General features: G+C 36.1%; 4 protein-coding genes across 12 annotated transcripts in view; 3 read left to right on the top strand and 1 right to left on the bottom strand.

The window, feature by feature from the left end:
* Positions 1-690: 690 nt before the first annotated feature.
* On the top strand, positions 691-6,820 carry lrrc23 (leucine rich repeat containing 23). 7 transcript variants are annotated; one of them, XM_087305610.1, is made up of 8 exons: positions 691-741; positions 975-1,105; positions 1,220-1,325; positions 2,390-2,652; positions 4,268-4,398; positions 4,495-4,631; positions 4,719-4,917; positions 6,518-6,820. In XM_087305610.1, exons 5-8 carry the CDS (start codon positions 4,285-4,287, stop codon positions 6,557-6,559), a joined length of 492 nt encoding a protein of 163 aa, XP_087161736.1. In that variant the 5' UTR covers positions 691-741; positions 975-1,105; positions 1,220-1,325; positions 2,390-2,652; positions 4,268-4,284; the 3' UTR covers positions 6,560-6,820.
* Positions 6,821-8,455: 1,635 nt separating this feature from the next.
* Positions 8,456-21,324, top strand: tktb (transketolase b). Its single transcript, NM_198070.3, has 14 exons — positions 8,456-8,722; positions 11,053-11,170; positions 11,262-11,375; positions 12,484-12,581; positions 13,255-13,446; positions 13,668-13,795; positions 13,902-14,098; positions 15,953-16,117; positions 16,726-16,882; positions 17,010-17,140; positions 17,254-17,337; positions 17,515-17,611; positions 20,275-20,394; positions 20,519-21,324. Exons 1-14 carry the CDS (start codon positions 8,619-8,621, stop codon positions 20,689-20,691), a joined length of 1,878 nt encoding a protein of 625 aa, NP_932336.3. The 5' UTR covers positions 8,456-8,618; the 3' UTR covers positions 20,692-21,324.
* A 789-nt stretch (positions 21,325-22,113) lies between these two features.
* On the bottom strand, positions 22,114-24,529 carry tnnc1b (troponin C type 1b (slow)). Its single transcript, NM_001002085.1, is given in 6 exon segments — positions 22,114-22,345; positions 22,436-22,572; positions 22,649-22,763; positions 23,195-23,341; positions 23,462-23,492; positions 24,413-24,529. Coding segments are annotated over 6 exon segments (486 nt in total). The 5' UTR covers positions 24,437-24,529; the 3' UTR covers positions 22,114-22,313.
* Positions 23,643-27,899, top strand: part of si:dkey-32e6.6 — a 42,448-nt gene continuing 38,191 nt past the window's right edge. Inside the window, exon 1 of one of the 3 annotated variants that reach the window (XM_087306953.1) lies at positions 23,643-23,961. The gene's annotated coding sequence lies outside the window, so the exon portion shown is untranslated. The remainder of the gene's footprint in view (positions 23,962-27,899) is intronic. The other 2 variants (XM_087306954.1, XM_087306955.1) reach the window with 2 other exon arrangements.

Here is a 27,899-nt window from a genome sequence, read left to right as displayed (position 1 = left end):
GAGTTTTTTATAAAGACAAAGACAAGGCAGATGCTGATTCTAACTGAAATAAAGATATCATCTTCAGACATCTTTAGTGTCTCCATTTTTGAGTCTGCATTAGTCTTTAGTTTTTAGCTCAAGCTTAAAGTTAACATTTATTGCAATTACAACCAATTGTTTTACAAAACAGTTAACATAAAACAACTTTATGACATAACCTTTATAAACCCAATAAGCATCTTACTGCCTTTACATTTTGTGAACCAAATATTACTTTTTGATATTTGGATGATTTTTTTCTTCCCTTCATTAAAGATCTCGACTTTCCAATGGCATTGATGCACTGTAAACAACATGAGGCTATTAGTCTGTTTTTCAAATTACACACTAGCTCACTTTCCTTTGTCTTAATCCCTGCTTTATCAGGGGTCGCCATAGTGTTATGAACTGCCATTACTCTGGAAACACTCATGCATTCGTGTCACTCTATACCTAAATTGCAACTATTACCTCAAATATAGTGAGTAACAACTCAGTTATCACTCAGTTATCCACAGAAACTCAGTGTGGTTAAATGTGAATAACCCTAGACATGCACAATAATTACCGGGAGGGTATGTGTTCGGCTCACAACTTTTTTTTTGTCATGGCCACGCGATGTGAAATTGCACTCTCGAGATCCTATGATGAGGGAACGGTAGTCTCTCTGGGACATGTGGTGTTACTATGGTAACAGCCATAAACACTCATCAGCGCGAGGTGAGTGACAGAAAACTTGTTCGGACATCGGGATCATATAATCCATTTGTAATTTTTGAGTTATTAATGTTACAGGAAATGATCATAAATTGTTTAACGTTACAAGTAAAATAGTTATTTTCAGTGCATCCTGTCTGTTAAGTTACTAACAAGCAAGCTAAAGTTAGCCAGCATGCTAATGATGTAAATTGATCGATCTAAATTCCCAATCATTTATTTCAACCCGTGAAAAGTTGATCGACAAGGTAGTTAAGATAGAAGAATAATGTCAGACTCTGGTGAAGATGAGGTATTGAAAGCAGACTCTGATCATGAGGGAGAGAATGAGGATCTGGAAGAGAAAGAGAAATCAGATGGAGATCAGGTATAAAATGTGTTTTCTTTGGTCTTATTTTAGTAACATTTTTATCCAAATAATTAAAATGATTCTTCGTGAGTTCATTTAAGAATCTCTCTGTCTCTCTCTTTACTCAGCTAGAGTCTTGTCCACTAACCCAGGACATTTTAGCGAGAAGTTTATCTTTGCTATGTCGCACAGGGAATGGTCTGTCTCATGCCTATGTCAGACTTGATCTTAAAAATAAGTAAGTTTGTTCGTTCAATAACACTTTTTAGTAGACTTTAGATATTCTAATTTCTAACTGCAACTTTTCAACTATTTTTCAACTAACAGTCATTAGAGCAGGGGTCACCAACCTTTATGAAACTGAGAGCTACTTCTTGGGTACCGTTTAATGTGGAGGGCTACCAGTTTGATAAACACTTCTCAAATAAAAAACTTGCTCAATTTACTTTTAATTATACTTTATGTTTTTGGTAATAATTAATGATATTCATCCATGTGAAGACACCAATCATGTTAATGATTCTCACTAAAGTTATCAACCCTGTATTTAATGTATCAATGTGCAACACCTTATTTTTACATATCTCTGCAAATATTTACATTTTTAAATGATTACTTCTATATTAGATGAAGCTTACTGGTAAGTGGCGCTATAGTGAGCTATTTTTAGAACAGGCATGCGGGCAACACATTTGATCATCTCGGGCTACCTGGTGCCCGCGGGCACCATGTTGGTGACCCCTGCATTAGAGCAAGTAAGGTATAGTTACTCCAAAAACTGTGTACTTGCCCTCAAGTTGTTCCAAATCTTTATAAGTTTCTTTTTAGTCAGTTAAACCCAAAAGAAGATACCTTGAGGAAAGCTAGAAACCTGTTACCGTTCACATCTTTAGTATTTGCAAATGTAGTAAGTCAACGGTTACAGCTTTTTTCAGCTTTCTTTAAATTATCTTCTTTTGTGCTCAACAGTAGAAAGAAAGTAATAAAGGTTTGGGTCTGAGACAACAGTGAGTGAAATTTCATTTTGTGTGCAAGCTATTCTTTAATGGACTTTCTACTTAACAAATGTTCCATAAACTAGTAACTTTGTAACTACACGTCAGCTTATTTTACTGACTGTAACCTAACTTCCTGCCAAAGTTAAATTAATACTCTAATATGAGCTGGTTGACAATGTTTTACTAATCGTTAGAACAATATGTACAAATATCAAAATGAATGACTATTTTCATAATTCTCTACACCATGTACTGTATCTCACTAAAGTAAAAAATATTGATTCCCATTACCTGTCTAAACCAGGGGTCTGACAGACCTAGCCTTGCTCAGCTCCTACATCCATCTGCGTTATTTGGACCTGTCCTCCAATCATTTGTCAGACTTCTCTCCACTGGCTGGCCTCACTCAGCTGCTGTGGGTGAAGGGAGACAGCAACCTGCTTCAGGGCTTTGAGGGACAGCCTTTCGGTCAGCTCACTTTCCTGCAGTGGCTCAGCATTGCAAGCAATCGGCTGTTTGATGTGAAGGGTCTCGGAGGCCCAGCACTGGAAACCCTCAATCTTACTGGTTAGTTTGGTCTATTAATTAGTACAATACTTTTATTGAGCTCTTTTAAACTATATAGTGCAATAATCAGGTTCTGCAATAAAACAAATGCATCCATTTTCTTTACAGTGAAATTTCATTCATTTATTATATTTCCATCGGCTTAGTCCCTTATTTTTAAGGGGTCACCACAGCAGAATGAATCGCCAACTATTCCAGCCAATGTTTTACGTGGCAGATGCCCCTCAAGCCTCAACCCAGTACTAGGAAACACCCATACACTCTCAAACACAACCACTTATACTACTACGGCCAATTTAGTTCATCCAATTCACCTATACCGCATGTGCTTGAACTGTTGGGGAAACCAGAGCACTAGGAAAAAATCCACACCAACACGGGGAAAACATGCAAACTCCACACAGAAATACCAACTGACCCAGCTGGGACTCGAGCCAGCGACTTTCCACCATATAGTAAAATTTTAATTTAAAACTTGCTATGAATTTTAAAGCTGTTAATCGATGGTATATGTTTTTGTCACACTATTTCAACTTTTTAAAAAATAATTACATTTAACAACTAAATTAAGGGTGAAAACTACATTACCCATGATGCATTAAAGAAATTTCCACCAATCAGAGAAGGTGCAAGATCCACTTCCGTGAAGTTATACAAATGGAATATCTTTGGTCAGGTTATGCTTTCAAAATACCAAAGTTATTTTAATTTACTATTAATGTAGCCTAAGTTTGTCCATGTTTTTTTCTCAGTTGTTTTTTTAAGAAGTTTTTTAGCTGAAATGGTGGTGTTTTGTGATTAATAAGCTGCTTGTTAACAGCTACTGCCAAAAAAAGTAAAAAAAGAAAAAAAAAACATATACGGGCAAACTGTTACCTGTGACTCCTGACGATACATTGAGGTCTTATGAAGTGATATGATCACAATGTAATTTAAGGTTTATTTGATTGTGTCTTGTAAATGTATTTTAGTCCAGTTTTTCGTACAATTAAATTTTTGATGTTTCATGACCCATGAAACACTTTTATATTCCTTTGAAAAAAATTTACAGAAAAAAAATGATGGTTATTATTTTTATATTGCATTATTGAAGGCCCTTCATTCGGCTGTGGCGGCCCCTGAAGTTGAATAAAAATAAATGATGCATTATAGGACCATTGACTTTTTGAATGTTTGACTTTACAGTTTAGACTTTTACTAGTCTGAGACATTTTATGGATTTATTTTTCTCTTAATATTATCTTAATATTATTGATATATATATATATATATATATATATATATATATATATATATATATATATATATATATTATTGCATAAGATATAATACATAGAGCAAAATAAATTCACAAAATAACAGAATGTACTGCTCATTAGCTAGTCTTTGTACTAACATTTACATGAACAACCAAGACAGTACATCCTTTCAAACTGCTAAAAAAAGTCCCATAAAACATTTCAAAAGCATAGATGAAATCAAAACACACTACATGAAGTACTACTACACTTTGACATTGGCCGTATTTCACTGTAGTCTACATTAGACACTAAACATTTAACTTTAAGCTTCATCTGCAGCAATGTTTTTAAATTCTTGCGTATATTTATTTAAGGTAATGGCATCCAGACCATGCAGGGCCTGGATCATCCAAATCTGACCAATCTGGTGACTCTGGAGCTCAGAGGAAATTGTTTGGAAACAACAGATGGCATTTACCTGCCCAACTTACGCCATTTGTATCTGGTAGCTGCTCTTGTTGATGTTTATTGTGGATTAAAAGTACACAGTAGTGCTTATCTCCAAATAACTATCATCTTGGACATTCACCAAACTATTTAGGCTCAGAACAATATAAAGAAACTGGAGGGTCTGGAAAAGCTTGAGCGTCTCATCACTCTTCACCTCAGACATAACCAGTTAGAAACACTGGATGGACTCAGTGCCAGTATGAAATGCCTCGAGTATCTTAATGTCAGGTAACTGAAGGCTAAAATCGAAAAAGCAAATGTCTCTCACTATTTTAAACTGTTTATATCTGATAACTCTCTGTTTACATTTTAAAGGGGGAACCTTATATCTTCTATGAGGGCTTTGCAGACTCTGGCAAGTGTGGGGCAAACACTAAAGGCACTTGTGCTTTTGGACAACCCTATTGCGAAGACTGACGATTACAGGCTTTATGTGATCTCACAACTTCCCCACCTGGAACGAGTGGACAAAGATCCCGTCACACCTGAAGAAAAATTTGAGGCACAAAAAAAGGTGTGGAAACAATTTATTTTAACTAAAGAGATAGTTCAACCATAAATGAAATTTAACTCAGTTATTACTCTCCCTCAAGTGGTTCTAAACTGAATGACTTTCTTTGTTCTGTTGAACACAAAAGAAGATATTTTGATAAATGCTAAAAATGGGTAACAATCAACATCCATACCAAAGAGCATAGAATCCCCAAGAGGCGACACTCTAGTGCAATTTGGAAAATGGCGGCCATTTTGGAGTGAAAACTCCAATATAACAACAGCATATTATAAGTCTGTAAAATAAACTATTAAAAGTGCTGATGATTGTGATAGTAAGTGTTGTATTGTCATCTTTCAGGTTGTACCTCAGCATTAATGCACTTTTTAAATAAATCAATAAAAAACAAAGTTGCCATCACGACAGCAATAGGGCAGTGGTTCTCAAACATTTTTCATCAAGTACCACCTCAGAAAAAAAATTGTCTCTCCAAGTATCACCAAAATGAGTAGTATTAAAATACAGTAGCGCATTAGGCCCAGTAAAGCAGCTACAACTCTGCACAGTTAAAAAATGTGGCAGATTACATCATAAATATAGGCTATATGTCATATATGACATATTATATACATAATTTTTAATAAATTTTGAAATGTGTGTAGCATGTGCATGACATATTTCCTTCCTCCGCGTACCACTAGAAGGAAGCCTGCGTACCACTAGTGGTACACGTACCACAGTTTGAGAACCACTGCAATAGGGTAAATATGCCGAGCTAGTGTTTTTCCCATACTGATAAACTTGCGGTGACCTGTTATTGTGAATTTTTTTCCAATTTATACAATTCCTTTTACAGCATCGATGTTGTAATGTAATTCAAATACAATCAGTTAAACAGACTTTGGCATTCATTTAGTTCCTTAAGCGTAAAACGAGATAAAAAGCCGTTTACTCGCATAAGCCCATCAGAATTGGCAGGCTAGCGCAGAAGCTTCATTGAATATACTGAGGTAAACTAAATACTCATATTATAAAGACATGGCGGGGAAATTATTAGCATGCTTCAGCAAATACCCTATAAGATCTAATGGACAGCCGATCGTTTTCACTCCAAAATGGCAGATTCCGAGGCTGTTGCTGGGCACTGCTGTTGCAATTGATTGTTCTATTGAGTGTCACCTCTTGGTCATTCTAAGCCACAGGTGTCAAACTCAGTTCCTAAAGGGCCGCAGCTTTGCACAGTTTAGTTCCAACCCTAATTAAACACACCTGATCAAACTAATTGAGTCTATCAGGCTTGTTTGAAACCTACAGGTAAGTGTGTTGGAGCAGGGTTGGAACTAAACTGTGCAGGGCTTCGGTCCTCCAGGAATTGAGTTTGACACCCCTGTTCTAAGCTCTTTGTCCGTACTATGGAAGTCAATTGTTTCAGGTTTTTCAGCTTTCTTCAAAATATCTTCTTTGTGTTTAAAAGAACAAAGAAAGTCAAACAGGTTTGGAACAAGCGAAGGGTGAGTAAATAATGACAGAATTTTTACTTCTTTTCTTGGTGAACTGTCTGTTTGAATATATATCTCAGATAGTTTTACGGTGTACACTGTAACAATGTACTTTTTTTTAGGAGTTTGAAGATGACAATGCTGAAGATCAAGAGGACGACTGAATAGTCTGTGCCAAATATGATTTTATATTTAATAAAGTCTAGACTGGCTGTCCATTTAGTGCATGTGATTTGTAAGGGTGTATAGCTGTTAATGAAAATGAGTAAGACTTATCACTAGATATGATATAACAAGTATCTTTGTAATCTAATGCCAAGGAATAAAACAAGACATCTCAAAAAGGTTTGCAGTCTAATTAAAATCTGTTAAAAAGACACAATTAAGAATGTGAGTATTGGAATATTAAACCATTTCTATGTGTATATTATTGTGTTGTTGTATATTTTAATTTACTGCAATGTCATACACTTTGGTTTACTACCAAGACAGAACAAGAAGTGGCACTTCCTTGTTTAAGAAGACCAACCCACATTAAAGGGGCAGAGTCTAGTTTTAATCTCTAAAGCTTGAATAAATAGGAAATGTAATTAATACAAATAATTTTAATAAATAAATTGAGTTTATTTAACCATTCAACTAAATATAAAACACAATCTAAACAACTAAATGGTGTGGTCAATATAAGTGATGTGTTGACGCTCAAAAATGGAAAAAAAACACCTTTATTTTTCCTCAGGCATTTTGAAGATGTTATTTATATGGTTGAAAAGTAAAATGAAACTTTGAACATTTGTGAAGTAAAATTATGAGATTTCAAAAATAATCTAACAGAATTCTTACAGTAAATGCAGGTAAATGTCAGTGTCACTTTACATGACCCAGTATATTTTAGTATAAAATTTAAAGATTAAGATAAATAAGCCAAATTGATAACATTAATTTATTCGTTTTCTTTTCAGCTTAGTCCCTTTATTAATCTGGGGTCGCCACTGCAGAATGAACCAGTAACTTATCCAGCATATGTTTTTATGCAGCAGATGCCCTTCCAGCTGCAACCCATCACTGGAAAGCACCCATACACTCATTCGCACACATACACAGCGAACATAGGGGACACATATACCGCATAGGGGAAACCGGAGCACCCAAAGGAAACCCATGCGAACGTGGGGAGAACATGCAAACTCCACACAGAAATGCCAACTGACCTAGACGAGGCTTGAATCAGCGACCTTCTTGCTGTGAGATGACAAAACTACCTACTGTGCCACTGTGTCACCCCTAAATTTAAGTATCTTTTTTTTTACGTGTTGGTTAATTAATAATTATTAAATTGTTTGTAATTCTTTACTTATGTTAACAAAGGAAGCTCTTTATTTCAATAATTTAGTAAATAGTGAAACTGACATTTAAATCGATAAATACTGTCAGAATACTTTTTGTTAGTCCATTGCAATTATTGTTAACAATTACAATTTTATTCCAAAAAAAAATATATATATATATATATATATATATATATATATATATATATATATATATATATATATATATATATATATATATAATTTACAGCAAAAAATAAAATGTTCATGACAGGGTATTTTACAAAAATAATTATATGTAAATATGATTTTGCTGTTTTTAAGGTTTTAGGTAATTTAGAGGATTTTAAAACAGAATGTATAAAGCTGTAAACTCATAGGGTTAAACAGTTTCCGCACTCCTTTCCTCCTGACCGTCATCATGACTCGACGAATCAGTGATTCAATCATCTCAATCATTTGAAAGATTTTACAACCGTCGCAACATTTAATCAGTGTAACCGTGTGTGCAGATGAAGATTTCACTTAAGTTAAAAAAAGAAGAAGTCCCGAGTACCCTTTCATCCTTATCTTACATGTCGTGAGCTTTATTACAACAGAGCTCTGTTTGTGTTTGCCTGCGGTCTCTGCTCTGATCTGGCAACCTCACCTCAGCCATGCTGTTGCGAAAAGCCTGTCGTCCAATGATTCGCCGCAGCGCATGAGTTGACAGCTGACGTCACGCGTCAGTTAAAAGACACACGCACCACGCTACCCGCGTCCCACACCGTACTCGCCTCTGGTTGTGCTGCACTTCTTGCTATAATTATTCTTTCCGTAGAATCAGGATAGTTTCATTTCTGAGCTACAGCACTTGGGTATATCTCATTGCGTTTTCTCCCTATACATCTGAACCATGGATTACCACAAACCCGACGAGAAAACTCTGCAGGCCCTGAAAGACATTGCGAACAAGCTCAGGATTCACTCCATCAGGCAAACATGCGCCTCAAACTCCGGGTAAAGACGTCTAAGTTACACTCATTTAAAATCATTATTAAAGTCTTTATAGGATACCGAACGACATGTTTACAGCTGTATGTGCTCAATTATGTCATTTGTCGTGCAAATGTTCACTTTACGTTTCTGCATAGCACGTGAACTTGGCGAGGGGGACGGGCATGGAGCTCATGCTTTCTGTTTTCATTCGACCATTGTAGTTAGTATAAAACATTAATATAATATAACTCAAATTGTACACAATGCAATATAGCTGCTTTAGCGTTACTGGCTACATTTAAAAGCTTTTTAGCCCATCGCGGCCTTATAAAGATGACCAGTGAAATTGGCTTAACGTTAGCTCTCATCGCCACTATTATTAGCACGGATGTGTGTGTGTGGGGGATTTTAAATAGGATTATAAAGCGTTCATTGTTTATAGATTCTAAAAGTATCACAGGTTGAGCTGCAACTGATTGATTATGGCGATGTCCGATTCGTAAACGAGTCGGATCTTTTCAGTGAGTGCGGATATTGAATCTGTTCACAGACCCCATTTGAACACTGGGAGCAACAGCTGATTTGTTAAAGCGATTGACTTAAATTGACAGTTTTTATTATTCTGGAAATGCACAAAAAAAGTTATGTTAATGTTGTTGATTTGATTTTGTCAACATTTTAAATGGAGTTGTAATGAATTAAAATTGAAATAAGTGAAATTTAAATTGTCTTTAGTTTCTAGTTTGCTGATTTATCTGCTGAGTTAAGTCACGATTTTAATTCGCAATATACGTGATAAACACTTATGCATGTTTACAGCTATGGAATGTCACGTCGGGTCATGGCAACGTAATGACGCAAGTACGCCCAGACTCGAAAGAATCGATTTGAACCGAACCGTTTAAAAGAACCGTTCTGCGAAAAGGACTCTTCTCATCACTAATTAATTTATACACTAAGCTCGCGTCTGCACGGTTCCTACAGGTTGTCACGTGGAGAGGTGGAGGTCTCGTGGTGTCCGTTGTGCTGTGGGTTAAAGTGCTGTTATCCTCCATGATGCTAATGAAAATCAAATTAAAAGCACGCTCTGTTTAAGTATAAATCGATAAGGGAGGTTCACATGAAGCAGGAAAACTTTGACGTTGCTCAATCTCTGCTCTGCAGTTCTCTTTTGTACGGTGGACCAATTTATTGCCACAGAGGCCATTTCTTAACATGAACCAAAGTCCCACATGGGGGTTTCTAAACCTGCAGAGGATAAATCGAAAAACTTTTTTCTGTTGGACGCCATGTGTCAGGTGGTCAATATATTAAAACACCTCACACACCCTTTCTGGCAATAAACGAATAATCTTTCGTTCGTTCAAGTTGAGGATTTTCCAGAATTTTGAAACGTTTACCTGATACTATTTGTTTAGGTTATGACACTTCCTTATTTTTATTTTAGCGTACAATAACCAGTTTTTGTTCTTACTGAATCCTCAGTTTATACAAGGAAGAATTTATCATGACTCATTCCTTTGTCTGTACCTTTTGCAGCCAAATCATTCATTCTGAAACGGATCAGTGGAGAGTTTTCTTAACCCTTTCCATTTTTGTTTTCTTATTTCAGCCTAAATGAGTCACTCTGTAGGACAATATGGTAATTAATCAGTGGTGTTTTTGTGGTGAAGAATTAGGAGTAAACTGACTGATAACACAAGACTGCATGTAGTTTGACTCGCAATCAAAATATAACAGGTTAAACCGTTTTGTGGCGACTGAATTGCATGGGTCTTATTGTGAATTAAAAACACTTTTTAGAAACAAAACTAACAGTTCTACTGCATCCTTAGTTGAAGTCCAAACATGTATGTCATAACAATGTGTTTCATCAATGTGACTTCAGTGCAGAGTAGAACAATGTACAGGTTTATCTTTTCTATGCAATTTCAATAATGATTCTAAGCAATACACAGGTTTGCAGTGAAATGCACTAGAATTACTAATCTGATGTTTTATTTACCTTTTGCACCTTCAAAAAAAGCAGAATGTTTATACCTTGGTCTATTGCACTGTTGTTTCTTTATTTGAATCTACAACTCCAGTGATTATTAAATGGTTCATATAATTTTTATTAGTTTTGGCAGTAGCTAAAGTCATTGATTCTTATGATAAGGTCTATTACTACACCTCAATCCCCAGTGATGACAGGGTCATGTTTTGCCCTCTAGTACCGTTTGCAATCAGTTTTTTGATTTTGAAGTGAACGATAACCTGCACGTCGGACTGGTTTTTAACATCCAGCATGTTTGAGCTGATGGTTAATGGTTGATGGAGGGATTGATACAGATGTGTTTTCCTTCTAACAGACACCCCACCTCCTGCTGCAGTGCTGCCGAGCTCATGTCTGTGCTGTTTTTCCACACCATGCGCTACAAAGCTGGGGATCCCCGCAACCCCTGCAATGACCGCTTCATCCTATCCAAGGTGGACTGGTGATTTATGCTGGATGGGAGCTTCCTTGAACTTGTTTGTTTCCTGCAAGTACTTAATGCATTCTTCCTGTTGCTGTTTTCAGGGCCATGCTGCTCCTATTCTGTATGCTGCCTGGGCAGAGGCTGGATATATTAAAGCGTCTGATCTGCTAAACCTGCGCAAAATCGATTCTGACCTAGAGGGTCACCCCACTCCTGTGAGTAGCACCACATTTATAACTCCATGAAAAACATTTGTGGTCAACAAACAACTAAACATGGCAAAACAATAGACAGAGCTGGGACCATAAATCAATGTATAGTGATTCATGGATTCTTTTTTAGTGAATCTTCATGGCAGAGATGGCCAAACTTGGGTGCGCGGGCCACAGTTGGCCCATTGTAACCTTTGATTTAGCCCACCATCCCATCTGAGAAGAGATGGAGAGTTTTGGGGAGGGTTGTGGTTAATTGTTTTAATCCACTTTCATTTCTAATTTAACGTAACCTTTCATTTGTTAGTTTTATTTTTGAGCTACAAAAAACTCCATTATGTTGTAAATGGAAGAATTCTTGTGTTTTCATTATAACAGGTTCATTATATAATGCAAGGGAAAAAAACACACACACACATATATATATATATATATATATATATATATATATATATATATATATATATATATATATATATATATATATATATATAAATAATGGATTAGTTAATCTGTTTTAAGTAATGTTTTCTATTTTATTTTTAAATAAACGAGGAAATTATTCATGGCAACTTTATAGTACAGCTTGATATATTTACCTTCGGCTCACAGTCCTCAATCTAGCTTATTTTTTGGCCTTACCTAAGAAAAAAATTGGGCTCCCCTGCTCTATGGTATGGATTTTGAGCTCAATTTTTTAACCAGCAGATGGTGCTTTAAGCGTGTTTTTTCCTTGCGCTCTAAGTTGGCATGAAGAAGAGCATCTGTGCTTTGTCGTACTGTAAGTGGTTAGATGTAAACACTGCTTACCATGAACACTCTTGTTACTTGCCTAAACATTTTCGTTAAGTAATTTATTTTTATGAATTTATTTATTTTTTTACTTTTAAGTTGAAAATGTAAGGTTTGGCAGTGTTGCTGTTTGTAAAGGGTGCAGTGCCATCTGGCGGTAAAATCTGTGTTCAGAATTGATTCAAAAAGAGAATAGCAATGTATTCAGATTTGCAAATTTATTTGTTGTCACAGCCTTAATAGATACCCGTTTAGTTTTTTTTTTTTTCTTAATTAAGACTTGCAGACTTGTGTGTTAACACTGTCATATCTGTTTTAGAAACTGGCATTTGTGGATGTAGCAACAGGTTCTCTTGGCCAGGGTTTGGGTGCTGCCTGTGGAATGGCCTACACCGGCAAATACTTGGATAAATCAAGGTACTCGTGTTCTCCAGAGAGTGTTTTGTTCCACATTATTTCACTTTTAGTTATCAAGATTTTTACACCAAAAAATCCTCCTAATTTTGAATTTATAGTCTTTATGGTGTTTTTTTTTTTTTTTGAAGAAACAACACTGATTGAATGAACATGACAGATTGTAGACTCAAAAAAAAGTCTGCTGTTATGATTGGCTAACAGTTTAGCATATTTAAATGTTTTTTTCAAAAGAGCAGCTGTGTGGGCCAGTGTAAACATCTGTTGAATCATATAATGTTTGAAAACAAATACACCATAAAAATAAATTAAACGGCACCAAGTTTATATGAGCTCTGGAAAGGCAGAGATTAGTCGCCCTTAATGAGGTGGCATATTCAACAACCTGTTGTTTGGTAGATTGGCTTCAATATAAGATGTTTTAGACTAAAGAGAAAGTTTTGACTTATGAAACTTTAAAGAGTGCTTGCACTATGACTTATGTTTTTCTTATAGCATGGCCTACGATACCAATTTGCTTGTGTACACTTAATTCAAAACCTCATACTTCTGTGGTGCCAGAGATCAAATAGAAGTCATTGAAATAAACTAATAACATTTTAATAATGGAAAGCTTTTGTTTGTAATTATTCCGAAATTGTCGAATTGAATGCGTCTTGTCTTACTGTATCATTAGCTACCGTGTGTACTGTATGCTGGGAGATGGCGAGTGTTCAGAGGGGTCGGTGTGGGAAGCCATGGCTTTTGCCTCCCATTACAAGCTTGACAATCTGGTGGCCATTCTTGATGTGAACCGTCTGGGCCAGAGTGAGCCAGCACCACTGCAGCACAATGTGAACGTCTACAAGGAGCGCTGTGAGGCCTTCGGGTATGATTCAATCAGCTACCATTTTTTTCTTCCTAAATCTTACACAATCGCTCCAATTAAGTAATTGCATTGTGTATGATATTGCATACTGTTGTTTGTATTAGCCTATATAGACAAAACTAAGCAGCTAGTGATGTAATTCTTGCTATCATCCATTTGGAACACAGCCGTGTTGCCTTTTGATAACTCAATGTGTTTACCACCGATTTATTTTTCTTCAGCTTCAACACTTATGTAGTGGATGGGCATGATGTGGAGGAGCTGTGCAAGGCTATGTGGCATGCTGAAGGAGTGAAGGGGAAGCCCACTGCCATCGTAGCTAAAACATTCAAAGGCAAAGGTCTCAAAGGTGATTAACACCATGATTGCAGTACAGGATGATGATTATGATTAACATGAATGATATGTTATGGTAATCCTCATAATGACCATCAGACCTGTGGTGTTTTGTTCAGGCATTGAGGATCAGGATAACTGGCACGGGAAGCCGATGCCTAAAGACCGTGCAGAGGAGCTGATTAATGACCTCCTGAGCCAGATCCAGTCTCCCAATAAGCCTCTCTACCCTCAGCCACCAAAAGAGGACGCGCCTCCAGCTGACCTGTCCCCAATCCATCTGCTCACAGCCCCAGAATACAAGCTTGGAGACAAGGTGATAAACTGATGCTAATTCTGTCAAGTCCCTCTGCATTATTACCACTTTGACACTTGCCTTATAAAAATGCAACACTGCCACTTCTAAAATTGAGTTGATTTGATAACTGCTGATTGGCGACTGCTTTTAAATCCTGCTGTGCATATTTGTGTGAACATTAAAAGCAAAATACAGTGGCTATTCAGAGGTGTTCAAGTCACTCCATTTACACAGCCATGTCAGTGCAAGCTCTTGTTGCGAAGCTTAGACATTTTTTATAAAGTGTATATCAGATGTTGCACTGAAGCTAGAGTCATATCAGCTTTGTTCATTGAAAAAGACATTATTTGATCAGATTTGTAAGTTTGTAGGGTTGTCGTGAGACCATAAATTAATTCAACGACACTAATAAATTATAAAGTAAATTGTCAGAAATACTATATTTTATGTTATAATATGCCTACTTGAATTTAACTCATAATTCCCTTAAAGCCAAAAAGGTATTATTTGCACGTCACTTCACCTAAAATATATTCATTGTTTTTGTTTTTGTAGGTAACTTACCAACAAAAATACATTAAAATAAAGATACAAATTATACAGAATGAAATTTGTTACAAAAGAGCATTTTTTCCCAACAAATTTAGGCGATATGAAGTACTCATTTTTCAATGTTTCATGTTGCTATTAAGTTTTTCGTCCATTTTCTTTTCTTCTTCTTTTTCATTCCTATCAGGTAACAATCCAAAGTAATTCAAAATTTCACTTTTTTTCACAAAAGATTGCTGTTGTTGTATCTACGAAGTCATATTAACAGGAACAGAAATGATCCAATTCAGATTTGCATTAGATCAAGTGCTACACAGTTTTATAACCTTAAAGGGCTCCACAGACTAATAAAATAAAATAGTTTAATGTTGCACAAACGTGAGCATTTTAGTGACTTTCAACATGCAACATGATCTATTGTAGATAAACCATTAATGACTATACTACAGTGGCACCGCCAGTATTTTGGAGCCATAGTTTTGCAATACTAGTACCGGTAAACCATGCAACCCTAGTAAGTTGACTTCAAATTTCATACTGTATACAGTGCAATGATTCGGAAGTGATCCAGGAACTAGTACAGAATTAACAAATGAAATAACTCTTTAATTTTAATAGTATTTGAAGGCAACATATTGTTTTGTATTTGATAATGATATTATGCAGCACATGAAAACTGGCTTGCTTCTGTCAGTACAATGATATAGGCAAGTCTTGAAGACATTTGTGAGATGATTCAAAACCTTTTTCAGGTGCTGCATTGTATATATTCATGTGCGTGCTGCAGCCGTGGTATGACAACAATATTTCTTGATTGATACGCCAGAATGAGTGGTTTTTAGCCATATCTGACTATAAAATGGCAACTTTTCATTTTCTGTCAGACTTGGAACACAGCGTTACTAGAGAAGAGTCCAGCTTTAATAGGGAAATTATCAAAGCTAAGTCATTGGAGTGAGATGCTTATGCTCTAATCTGATGCAGTGATTAAGCGAAGTTAAAAGTGCTTCCGCCAGATTCGAAGTTTGGTTGAATAGATTAAAAAATGGTAAAACTGAGCCGTTTAGCTCTAAGGGGGGGTTGTAAATTGAGCAAAGTTTCAATAAGAAGAGTGTTATTGTGAACTCGTTGAAAAATTGTGTGTTCTATGTCTTACTATTTAAGCCGGTCTGAATTCTTTTTCAGTGTTGTACTTCCTAAAATTCTGAATTGCTCCCACAGCACTCTTTCTTTCTTTGTTTCGGAATTTTAACTCTTTTAAAAAATGATACATAACTTTTAAAGTAGGACTTGTTAGTTATTTGATTTTGTTTGCCCACTCAGATCTCCACCAGGAAAGCTTACGGTGTGGCCCTGAAAAGGTTGGGTGATGCCAGTACTCGTGTGGTGGCACTGGATGGCGATACTAAGAACTCAACCTTTGCTGATATGTTCAAGAAGGCTCATCCTGATCGCTACATTGAGTGCTTCATTGCAGAGCAGAACATGGTGTGTAACTTTTTCCACTTTTATGCTGACAGTTTACAAGCATCATATCAAAAAGTATGTTGGCTGACAGTGTGTCATGTATGTCACAGATGAATGATTCTGTAAGCCGTTTGTAGAGCTTTGTGACGGGTTGAAGGTGTGGTGCACCTGTTTTTATAGTGCTTTGTAAAATACCTGACCTCACCCATTCAAATGTTATCTGTTACTATTCACTTTGACTAATATTAATCACTGACAAGTGCTTACTCAATGTAACATGACTTCCCACAATCAGAAAGACTTCCTCTATGAACATTCAGAGGTGAAAATAGATGTTTTCATGAAATTAAATACTAGATTTAATTCAGCAATAAGTAGACCGGTTTTAGTTATGTAATACATATTTAAACGGTTATTTAATATTCAAAAGTATGGGAGCAGTATGTTTTTACTTGACTTTTGTTAGCTAAAAGATGCATTAAATAAATTGTTGTTAAATGCTTTCTGGAAAACTATACCAACCCTAAACTTTTGAATATTAGTTTTGGTTAATTTTAACATAAAATATCCATATGCAATTTTGTAGTATTGCATATTAAACCTATTATTATTATTTTTCTGCTGTTCAGGTGAGTGTGGCTATTGGTTGTGCCACTCGTGAGCGCACTGTTTCATTCGCCAGCACTTTTGCCGCCTTCCTTGCTCGTGCCTACGACCAAATCCGTATGGCAGCCATCTCCCAGTCTAATGTCAACCTGGTCGGCTCTCACTGTGGTGTTTCCATTGGTAAGTAAAATGTATGGCAACAATTGCGGTTCATCTTAATGTAATTGTCAGATCTCTTCTGCTGTCCCTTTTATTGATCTTTGAGGATTTTATGGAAGCATTTAATAAATGTTTGATATTTGATTAGGTGAGGATGGTCCCTCACAGATGGCTCTGGAGGATCTTGCCATGTTCCGCGCTATTCCAACATGCACGGTGTTTTACCCTAGTGATGGAGTGTCTACTGAGAGATCTGTGGAGCTTGCAGCCAATACAAAGGTGTGGTTTATGGTTTTAACTTGGTCTCATAGTTGGTTATCACTCTCAATTACCAATAATCATAACTGGCTGTTATTTAGCTCGTGTTTTTGCGGTTTTCTTTTTCTTTTTAGGGTATCTGTTTCATCCGAACCAGTCGACCTGACACTGCAGTCATCTATAATCCTGAAGAGAAATTTGAAATTGGGAAAGCCAAGGTGAGGGAAAAAAAAACGATGGAGTTTCAAGCTACATCAAGAATTAGTTAGCAGCTGTGCTGAAACTTATAAAATATTGCCTTTAGTAATGCAGTGCACAAATATAGGGCCTTTTGTCTGACAGCTGTAAACGGTCTGCTTTAAGGGGTTTTCTTAAATTCTCTTTCTGTCCTCTAGGTGGTGCGGCAGTCCAGCAAAGATCAGGTGACCGTTATTGGAGCTGGAGTCACACTCCATGAGGCGCTGGCAGCACATGACCAACTAGCCAAAGAAGGTTTGTTCTGCATCCATTGGCTAGGATATTGTATTAATTAAAATCATTAATATTCCCAGTTTCATTTTAGACCAGGGATGGGCAAACTTGATCCTCGAGGGCCGGTGTCCCTGCAGAGTTTTGTTCCAACACTAGTCAAACACACCTGAACATGCTAATCAGTGTCTTTAAGATCACAAGAAATCTATAAGCAGGTGTGTTTGATTAGGGTTGGAGCTAAACTGTGCAGGACACCGGCCCTCCAGGACCGAGTTTGCCCACCCCTGTTTTAGACCCTTATGAATCAAGACTATTGAATCTTGTAATTCAAGTTGGCTATAATTTATCAATATACAGGATCCCCGCGTGGTCTTAAAGTCTTAAAGTCTAAAATTTAAAAATCGAAATTTAAGGCTTTAAAAAGTCTTAAATTCGCTCTTCTGGGTCTTAAATATTTTTGCACAGGTCTTATTTTTGCGATGTCCATGTAACGCTACATCTAATGCTCATTTAAATTCTTTTTTTGTTGTTGTTGCTTGGTTTTTGGGGTGTTGTAGTTCTTTATTTCACTAATCCAATTTTAATTTGCGGTATTACAACTACAAAAAGGTCAGCTTGCAATAGCCAATCAGCTTTATGTTATTAAACTCAGTGCGCGCGGCAAATGTGACGTCATCGCTGTGTTTGAGGAAGTGTGCTTTGAGTGCGCGTGACATGATTTCGTCTGGCAGAGTATGTCGTTATTTCACTGACAAATGTCGCAAGCGCAGTTTTATAAGTCGGGAGCGCTGTAATACGAGGGAGCGAATCTCTTCTCACGCGCCGGTTTCCTCTGTTCGTGGACAAAACTGCTCGCGAGCTCTCAAAACACTGGCTGCTCACGTGCGAATGATCTGCTCTCACTCCGTCGGACTCCTTTCGTGCTTTTGCTCTCCAGAGATGCTTCAGCATACTGTAGTATTAAGAATAGTGAACTGATAAAATGAAATGCAGTGTAGTTTTTCTACAGTAAAGTGTGGTGAATTGTAGAATAATATACCCTATATTGTAAAAAACAAAAAAAAACAAAACTAAAGCACTGGGTAGTTTGTTTATTATACACTTGTTGTGTTACCATAGCAACTATAGTATTACCACAACAGATTAATTGAAGCACTTTACTGTACTTTACAAAACACTGTACAGCAGACACTAGTTCACTTTATTTTAGAGATAAAATGGGATTGATAGTGACATTTATTTGAAGAGTGAATAGTACAGTAGGCTATAATACCTTATCAAGTGTTTCCCTATTTTCTATCACTGTTACATTTCTGCTTGTGTTGGTTATATTTAAATGTTGTTGTTTTTTTATTAGTATGGTGCACCTTATGGAGGATAAGGCAAGGCAAGGCAAGTTTATTTATATAGCACATGTCGTACACGGTGGCAATTCAAAGTGCTTTACATAAACAAGAATAAAAGAAACAAGTAAAATAAAAATAAAAACAAATAATAAAAATGATTAAAAAAACATAAAAACAGGTCAAATGTGATTATAAAAGAATGAAGGATGCAGCACAATATAAAAAATGTTTTTAAAATAAAACTTATCCTTGTCTTTAAGTGTTTGAAACTGGAAATATCTCATCATATAACATACAGCCAAAATATAAGACTGACATCTTTATGATCCGTCCATGTGTGATCATAGAAAGAACCAGATGACCAATAATTCTTGGCTAGAAATTGCAACAGCCATGGCAAAGGAGGGAAGTGTTTTTTAAACTTTGGAAAAGCCTGAGGGATAAGTTTGTTAAAACAAAAAAGAGGCCCCCAAAAAACATCTTCAATGATAATGATTTTCTTTTTATTCGTCTGATTTTACTTAGTTTTTTTTGGACCGCCCCCTGTCATTTAAAAAAATATCTCAATGGCGAATGCGTCAAGTATAAAAGCCTCATCTGTTCTGTGAGGTGTGCGATGCGAAGCCAGGCGAAAGTATAAATCAGCGTTAAGATGGTTTTTTTTCTTTTTTTCTGTAGTTCAATGGTGCATTTAACCTGTCTTTAGTACTGTTCAATTTAAATACATTTATTTCACCCCTAATTTTGTGCTTTTACATTTTCTCTCGCGTGTCTTTGATATTGCAATGTAGGTCTTAAATTTAATGCTTAATGGTCATAAAAAGGTCTTAAAGTCTTAAATTTGACATCATGTTATCTGCAGAGACCCTGATATAGATAAAACCATAAAAGATCTTACTTAAATAAGCAAGTGTATAATTCTGACGTAAATTGAAGAGTTTAGATGTGAAAGCCTCTTTGTCATCTGAGATTTTCTTCTAAAATGAGCATCTTTCTCAGGCTTGTGTGTACGTTCAGTAATTTCACTTGTTTAAGAGGAATGCTGAACATACTCCTAGGAGGCTGAGATAAATGCTAATTTTAAAATAAAATATCATATGGTACTTAGGGCTTTTGCATCTGAACCCTTCAGTTGTTAATAAAAAGTGGTAGATGAAACTGGGGAATGTGGTGAAGAAATATCCAAGTATGAGAATGTAAATTTTTCTTCCCCTAAGAAGTTTAAAATCTAAGTGATCAAGTTCATTTTTCTAGATGTACTAGACCACCATTTTTTTCATGCTGCTATAGTGTATAAAAACGTATATACAATTGTGATGTGTTCTTTCAATTTGCCAGGTGTGAACATTCGGGTTATTGACCCATTCACCATTAAGCCCCTGGATGCCTCCACTATTGTGGCGAGTGCTCGTGCCACAGGAGGAAGAGTGATCACTGTGGAGGACCATTACAAAGAGGGTGAGCTGCTCTTTCCATCCAAATAATAGCATTATTAGCGGAAAAGAAAATAGTTTTCTTAGTATTTTGTTACATTTTGTCCAAACAGAGGTCTTTAATGTTGGTTCTTCTGCTCTCATTGTAGGTGGTCTGGGCGAGGCTGTTCTGTCTGCTGTGGGTGAAGAGCCTGGCATTGTGGTGCACCGGCTGGCCGTGAGCCGTGTGCCCAGAAGTGGGAAACCACAGGAGCTGCTGGACATGTTTGGCATCAGTGCCAAATGTATTGTTGCTGCCGTCAAGCGTACTTTCGCCAACTGAAACTGTTTGAACCACCCTGAGCTACACCCTTCCTCTTTCTCCACTCCTAACCCAGACCCCATAGACAAGCTCACCACACAATCCATATCATTCCAGCAGCTTACGGCTTGAGGATACAGCTAACTTCTCAACTCTTAATGCGTGCATTGTAGTTTACAGTGTCCTTCACAGCTCTGAAATGCTTCCATTTTGTGTCATCATTGGTTTTGCCTTGACCGCTTTAAATGCTACATTTAAAAGTGTTTTTAAAAGATTTGGAGGTTTATCAGAGTGCATTAATGGATTAGATCAGAATGAAAGTATTGTTAACGGACCGTTTCAAAAGTCATTTCATCTTTCCAATTGCTTTTGGCTGTGCTTCCTGTAATTACATGCTAGTTTGAACAAATACATTTGACGATGGCTGTGATGATGCTTTCAGGGAGTAAAAAATAAATACAAAATATATATCTATTTTTTTTTACTGCTGTGTTAACCACTGGACAACCCAGGTTTGGAAAGTTGAACTTGAATGGTTTGGTTTTGGTGACTTGATGAAACGTCACGTTACTGAGATGCCCTCACTGTTGTTGTTTTTTCACCTGTAGTTTTCACTCAATTTGGTAATGTTAATAAATTCAACTGCCCATCTAATCTGCCTATTTGCTTTATAAGTGTAGGTAGTGTGTGTGTGTGTGTGTGTGTGTGTGTGTGTGTGTGTGTGTGTGTGTGTGTATATGAATGTATATCTTGAAGAGCCTTTTGGTTAATGAAGACAATGAGGTAGCTAAATGAATGTAGTTGGATACACTACAAATTTTGTACTGGTAATTATAAAGCATGTTTGTCTCTGGAGAGCAACTGTGTACTGCAAGGTGTTTTCTTCTTTTCTTTTTTTTTCTTTTTTTTACTGAAAGTGTAAAGAACTTCCATTTAGGACACAATACTAGGAAAGTCCCAGACAAATGTTTCATAGCAAAGCCCAGCAAAAAATTTTGTGTTTAATAGGCGTCTAATGAACATCTAAGAGTAGACAGCTTGGCTAAAACAAGGCTAAACTTACGCTGTCAGCAGAAATCTAATAGACATATAAGAATAGCCCGATGAACCGATTAGACTTTATATGTGTAATCATTAATTTTTGTTTATTTGACGTCTATTAGATTTTCCGTGACAGCCCAAATTTAGCTTGGTTTTAGCCAAGACGACTATATTTAAACATCTATGAGACCTCTTTTAAAAACAAAAAATGTTTGCTGGGAGCATTCAAGTTTGTGTTCAGGCATGGGGGAGTGTAATTTGGTGTTAGAAGTTTTAGAATGTTTTCAAGGGATTGTATTTTTCAGTGTATAGGAGTTAAGACCAGCACATTTTTATAACGTGAGTGAACGCTAAAAACAGGTGTACATTATCTTCAAAAAAAACAAAAAAACAATTGTGTACAGAAAAGGTTTTTACTTGAGCACAAATAACACGAATAATTAGGGCAGCAGTATGACAAGACTGATTCACTTCAACAACCTTTCAGAACTAAATGAAATGCAGATCATTTTCCGTGCTTTCTAATTAGGTGTCCGTGTGGTGACGTCAGAGAGGCAGGCAGCATTGGTTCAGGGAATGAAATGGCTTCACTTGGCGGGTTTTTACTCGACACCCTTCATAAAGTCCAAGAACTCTGTTGGGATGTAAGGTAAATGCTAATCAGTTGTCGAAATGTTTATTTTGAGTAAATATCCATAATAAAGTGGTTGTTATATGAATTTACCGTCGTAGTCGATCTTGCCGTCGTTGTTTTTGTCTCCGTCCTTCATGAGTTCCTCGATGTCATCCTCAGTGATGGCCTCACCTGTGGACTCCAGCATGTTCTTCAGCTCATCCAAGTCAATGTAACCATCTCCATTTCTTAACAGGACAATAAAACGTGGTTTTGCAATAGATTTTGAGGCCAACTTTAACATGCTTTGATAAAAATACATACTTATCAAACATGCGGAAGACTTCAGCCAGTTCTTCTTCTGATTTTCCTTTGCTCTCCTCTTTCATACAGCGCACCATCATGACCAAGAACTCATCAAAGTCTACTGTCCCACTCCCTACATCCCACAGAGACCACCAGTGAACAATCAAATCCCAATTTATACACTTTCGGAAATAAAAATACAAAAGCTGTCACATACATGTTAGCAGGGGCGTAGCAACCAGGGGGGATGGGGGGATATGTCCCCCTTACTTTTAGAGACAGGCCATTTAACAGGTGATTAATAATTACATGAACATAAACTTTAAGATCTCAAGACACCCCCCCCCCCCCCCCACACACACACACAGACACATACTTTTAAAATGTCTGCTATGCCCTGCATGTTAGTACCTAATGATCTAGATATCTTTAAGATACATATTAATAGTTTTTACCTTTTCACAAGGTTTTGCCCCAGTGACAGGTTTTGTAACATTACCTTTATTACTATGAATGTACCATAAACTTGAGGAGAATAAATTATACCTTAAATGAATGACATACCATCTTCATCTACTTCGTCTACCATTTCCTGAAGCTCTTCTTGAGTGGGGTTTTGGCCCAGCATCCTCATCACCTTCCCCAACTCCTTAGTGCTGATGCAGCCGTCCTCAGCGTCCTGCACGAAGATGTCGAACGCAGCACGGAACTCTGCCAGGTACAGTCACAAGCACAAACGACACATCACAGACATTTATAAGTTGGAAAGAGAATAGTCATGTAAAATCACACAAAATCCAGCGATATGACAGATTTCAACGAGGAACTTACCATTCTTCTGCTCCTCTGTCAAGTTCTCCACCTGTTAGGTTCAAGAGAGAGCTCAAAATTGGCTCCAGTTGACTCAGAACTAAAAATACAATTTGTTGTAAGACTATATAGCTTGTCGTTCATCATAGACCGACCAAGGTATGTGCTTTACAGAAATGACAGCTGTCACTTGCGTAACGGTCTTCAGACACCAGACACCCTCATTGTTAAATGCTTCAACCTCAGTGTCTGTGACCCTTCAATATTTCATCAGCTTCAACCTATAATTTTCCCTAGTTTTGTTGATCAATTATTGAGCAAATCCATTTTGACAGTGTTTCCTGTGCCATTAGGCTCTGTGCCTTTAAAAAGGCTCCAGAGTAGCTCTCTCAAATGTCCCGTTTATTGATTTAACCTTGAGAGCTAACCTGCAGACAGTGCACTCATTGATCTGTCCGGTTGATTATTAGTTATAATGCAGAAATCTGCCATTTGTAGAGGAAGGAAATGGTCAAGGACAGGTAAGCTGTTAAACTATCATTTATAAATTTAAAATTTCGCTGACATTTGCATGCAAAACTATTTATGGGACTTATTACGGGGTCACTTTCCGTACAGACAGCCTGAAGGGGAGTTAAATGCTCATACATTTGAAGACAAAATTTGTAATTCTACTGTGAAATTTGAATTCGTTTTCAAATATTTCCCAAGTGATGTTTTAGTTAATTAGTGAAGTCACTGGACAACAGCGAATAAGATAAAATAATCTCTTAAGGGGCGAATAATATTGACCTTAGCAGTTGAACTTTTTTTTTTTACTAGAAGAAAAAGACTTTCTCCAGATGATAATAAGATATAATAGGAAATACTGTGAAGAAAATTCTTCCTCTGTTAAACATCACATGGGAAATATAAAAATAATAAGAAAAATTTTGTCTTCAACTAACTTTAATTACTGTGCCCATAACTTACCGCTGCTTTATATACATCATCCATGGCTGTCCCGGGTTTAGATTTTCCTTTTTTGAAATGGTCAGTAAACTCCTCACAGGTAATCCAGCGCTCCTCTCTTCACGGCAGACACAGGACAAAGAGTCCCAGGGCCACCTGCCTTGGCCTTTATGGCTGGAATGGATGGCTTAGAAAAGACAATGGCTTTTGTCACTCCCCTTTCCTATCAGAGAGAGAGCGAGGGATGAGTGAAAAAGGAAAGGGAGCAGGGCAGAAAGGGGTTAGGGATGGTATGGGCTATAAATAGAGGAGGAATTTCAGAGACAACAGGCAGGAGAACTCGAGTTATGACAATAAGTCCTTGGCACTGGTCTTTCTGGCCGCCTAAGCAACAATCCCATATCAGGTTCTAAACTTATCCACCGGTCACCTGCATTTGCCAATCATTTGCTGAGCAGCATCACAGCTCCATTCCTGTGCCAGGCACTGGTCATATACGTATGAACATGACTGTAACCTAAGAGACTAGTAGCACTGGTCCAATCAATCAGTGCTTGGTTGAAGGTAATTAACTTAATATTGCCCTTCCAGTAGGTTTCTTTGACCAAATCATATAGAAAATGTGTGATTTTTAATAATCTATAGTTACAGCAATTGTTTGAATGGATAAATGCTGTGAAGTGAAATAAATAAGCTGTGCCTGGATAGGTGCTATATTGAATTTAAATTTACTTTATGAACTTGTATATACAGTAGTGTGAATATGAGCATTATGAGTGGTACTATATCCACCATGTTCTCATTATCACATGACCTTGTCAGTTGCGTCGCTTCACTCCCATTTATAAATTGTTTTGGATTGCCTTATGGGATAGTAATGTGTACGTTGGATGCATGCTTCAGAATCTTGCTGGAAGCAGTGGGTACTTCTTGCATATTGAGCAAGTTCTATCAGCGTTTCTGCAGTTTACTGACTATTATATTGTTACAGACATGAATTTCATTCTTCTGCTGTAAGATGATACTATGAGAAATGTGATTAACCTTTGACTTGTGTAGTAATTTTATTCCATTCCAATATGTTTTATTTTGTGTTAAAAAGGAGCAAGGAAAGGAAGCATTGGGACAAAAAAGCATCTGCTAAATGACTAAATGTTGAAATTATATTTTTGAAAGAACATTAATTCAACCTTTTATAAACAGAGGTCTTTAAAGGGTCTTAAATCAGTGCAGAGAAAATGTAATAATAGAAATGGCATAAAATGTCACATGCTTGTCACATTCATCACTATTTAAAAATAGATAACATATAAAATAATTAAATTCAGATTTGTTTTCTGAGACATTTAACAGCCTCAAGTGAAATGCTTAAATATGTAGAATGAAAACTTATTTCCATGTACATTTCTGTTCCTATTCGCAGATTTTATTTTAAAGTTTGTGAAGTTTTTAATTAACTCTGATGTTTGTGTCTTCATGAAGTTAAAACCTCTTTTGTATTAAACGTTTTAGTGCAGTTATACTAGAGTTAAAAAGTATCATATGTTCTTGGCCTAAGTAACCAAGATAAACACATCTCTGAGTAAAAGATCATGGGAAGCATCTAATCTTTTGACATCCAATTACCCAAATTCTACCTTAATTTCTATAATTAAGTCCAGAGGTGGAACCTTACTTACTCACATCTTTTGTCATAGCTGCCTGATGGCATATTTTCTTATTTTGTGAAGTTATTTTTTGTCCTGGCTACAAAAGACATGACAGTTTTTGCTTTTTTGCATTTTAAATGTATAGTCATTTAGAATATTTTAGTTCCCTTTCTTACTTTTTCCCAATGTAGAAATCTGATTCATGCCATGGAAAAATATTCAAACTGCATATATGACTGCATATATACTGCATAAAAAAGCCCATATTTGAATTTTACATATAAAGATGTTAGATGCAAAAACCTCTGAATGCCATCTAAAAATTTCCATCAAAAATGAAAATTTTTCTAAGTCTTCTATGTTTGTTAAGATTATTCACTTTAAAGACCAGGAAAAGGACGCATTCTTTGCCATAAAAGTGATATCACTGGACATACACACAGGACCCTGATAAAAATGCTCATTTTAGAGGTAAATTTCAGACGGCATTTAGAGGTTTTTGCAACTCTTTATAAATATTTCAAAATGTTCACTTACATATTTCTTTTTTAACCGTTGGAATTACAATATGTACATATATGTTCAAATATATTGTACATGTGCTTATCTATGGTCAAATTTGTAATTCCAATGGTTGAAAAAAAATATATATATATATATATATATATATATATATATATATATATATATCCAGTTGAAGTCAGAATTATTAGCCCCTCTTTGATTTTGATTTTCTTTTTAAAATATTTCCTAAAGGATGTTTAACAGAGCAAGGGAATTTTCACAGTATGTCTGATAATATTTTTTCTTCTGGAGAAAGTCTTATTTGTTTTATTTCGGCTTAAATAAATTTTAAAAAAAATTTTAGAACATATTTATTAGCCCATTTAAGCTATATTTTTTTTTCCTGAAAGTCTATAGAACAATACATCATTATACAATAACTCGCCCAATTACCCTAACCTGCCTAGTTAACCTAATTAACCTAGTTAAGCCTTTAAATGTCACTTTAAGCTGTATAGAAGTGTCTTGAAAAATATCTAGTAAAATATTATTTACTGTCATCATGGCAAAGATAAAATAAATAAATCAGTCATTAGACATGAGTTATTAAAACTTATGTGTAGAAAAGTGTTGAAAAAATCTCCCCTTTAAACAGAAATTGGGGGAAAAAATTTAACGGGCAAATAATTAAGGGGGCTAATAATTCTGACTTCCACTGTACATATTCATTCATTCATTTTCTTTCCGTCCTAATCCCTTTATTAATCTGGGATTGCCACAGTGGAATAAACCGCCAACTTATCCAGCACATGTTTTACGCAGCGTATGCCCTTCCAGCCACAACCCATCTCTGCGAAAAACTGTACATATGTAAATATTTATTTTTGCTTTTTGCATTTTAAATATATTTTAGTCACTTACAATATTTTAGTTCATAACATTTTTAATATGTGTAAAATTCAAATATGAACTTGTATGTCACATATGTAATTTATATATATATAAATTGCCATTTTTGCGATTTCCATCTTCATTCAGGGTGTCTGCGGAGTCTTAAAAAGTCTTAAAATATCTTAAATTTAATTAAAAAAAAAGAATTTGTCTTAAATTCACAGATGTGTTGTGTTTTAGCCTTAAATCATTTTAAAAAGGTCTTAATTTTAAAAGTTGTGCAAGTAAAAAAAAGAAGGCTGACACCCATCCAATCACCAACAATCCATCAAAATAATTTTTCTTTATATATACAGTATATTTAAGTTTTTTAATTGCTAAGAGATGTTTATTTTACAACAGCTGTCAGAAATTGTTCAGCAAATTCTCTTAATTAAATTCCCTAATTAGGAAAATAAAACTAA

Source organism: Danio rerio, chromosome 23 (genome assembly GCF_052040795.2).
Source record: "Danio rerio strain M-AB ecotype USA chromosome 23, GRCz13ab, whole genome shotgun sequence".
NCBI classification, from domain to species: Eukaryota; Metazoa; Chordata; class Actinopteri; order Cypriniformes; family Danionidae; genus Danio; species Danio rerio.
This window is presented reverse-complemented; position numbering and strand designations above follow the sequence as displayed.

Excerpts from the sequence above, each read along its gene's own strand:
- tktb (NM_198070.3), top strand. The coding sequence starts at position 8,619 with ATGGATTACCACAAACCCGACGAGAAAACTCTGCAGGCCCTGAAAGAC. Across the intron at positions 11,171-11,261 it reads ACCGCTTCATCCTATCCAAG|GGCCATGCTGCTCCTATTCT; the intron begins GTGGACTGGTGA and ends TGCTGTTTTCAG. Across the intron at positions 13,796-13,901 it reads CAAAGGCAAAGGTCTCAAAG|GCATTGAGGATCAGGATAAC; the intron begins GTGATTAACACC and ends TGTTTTGTTCAG.
- lrrc23 (XM_087305606.1), top strand. The coding sequence starts at position 1,007 with ATGTCAGACTCTGGTGAAGATGAGGTATTGAAAGCAGACTCTGATCAT. Across the intron at positions 1,106-1,215 it reads AGAAATCAGATGGAGATCAG|CTAGAGTCTTGTCCACTAAC; the intron begins GTATAAAATGTG and ends CTCTTTACTCAG. Across the intron at positions 4,918-6,370 it reads AATTTGAGGCACAAAAAAAG|AACAAAGAAAGTCAAACAGG; the intron begins GTGTGGAAACAA and ends TGTGTTTAAAAG.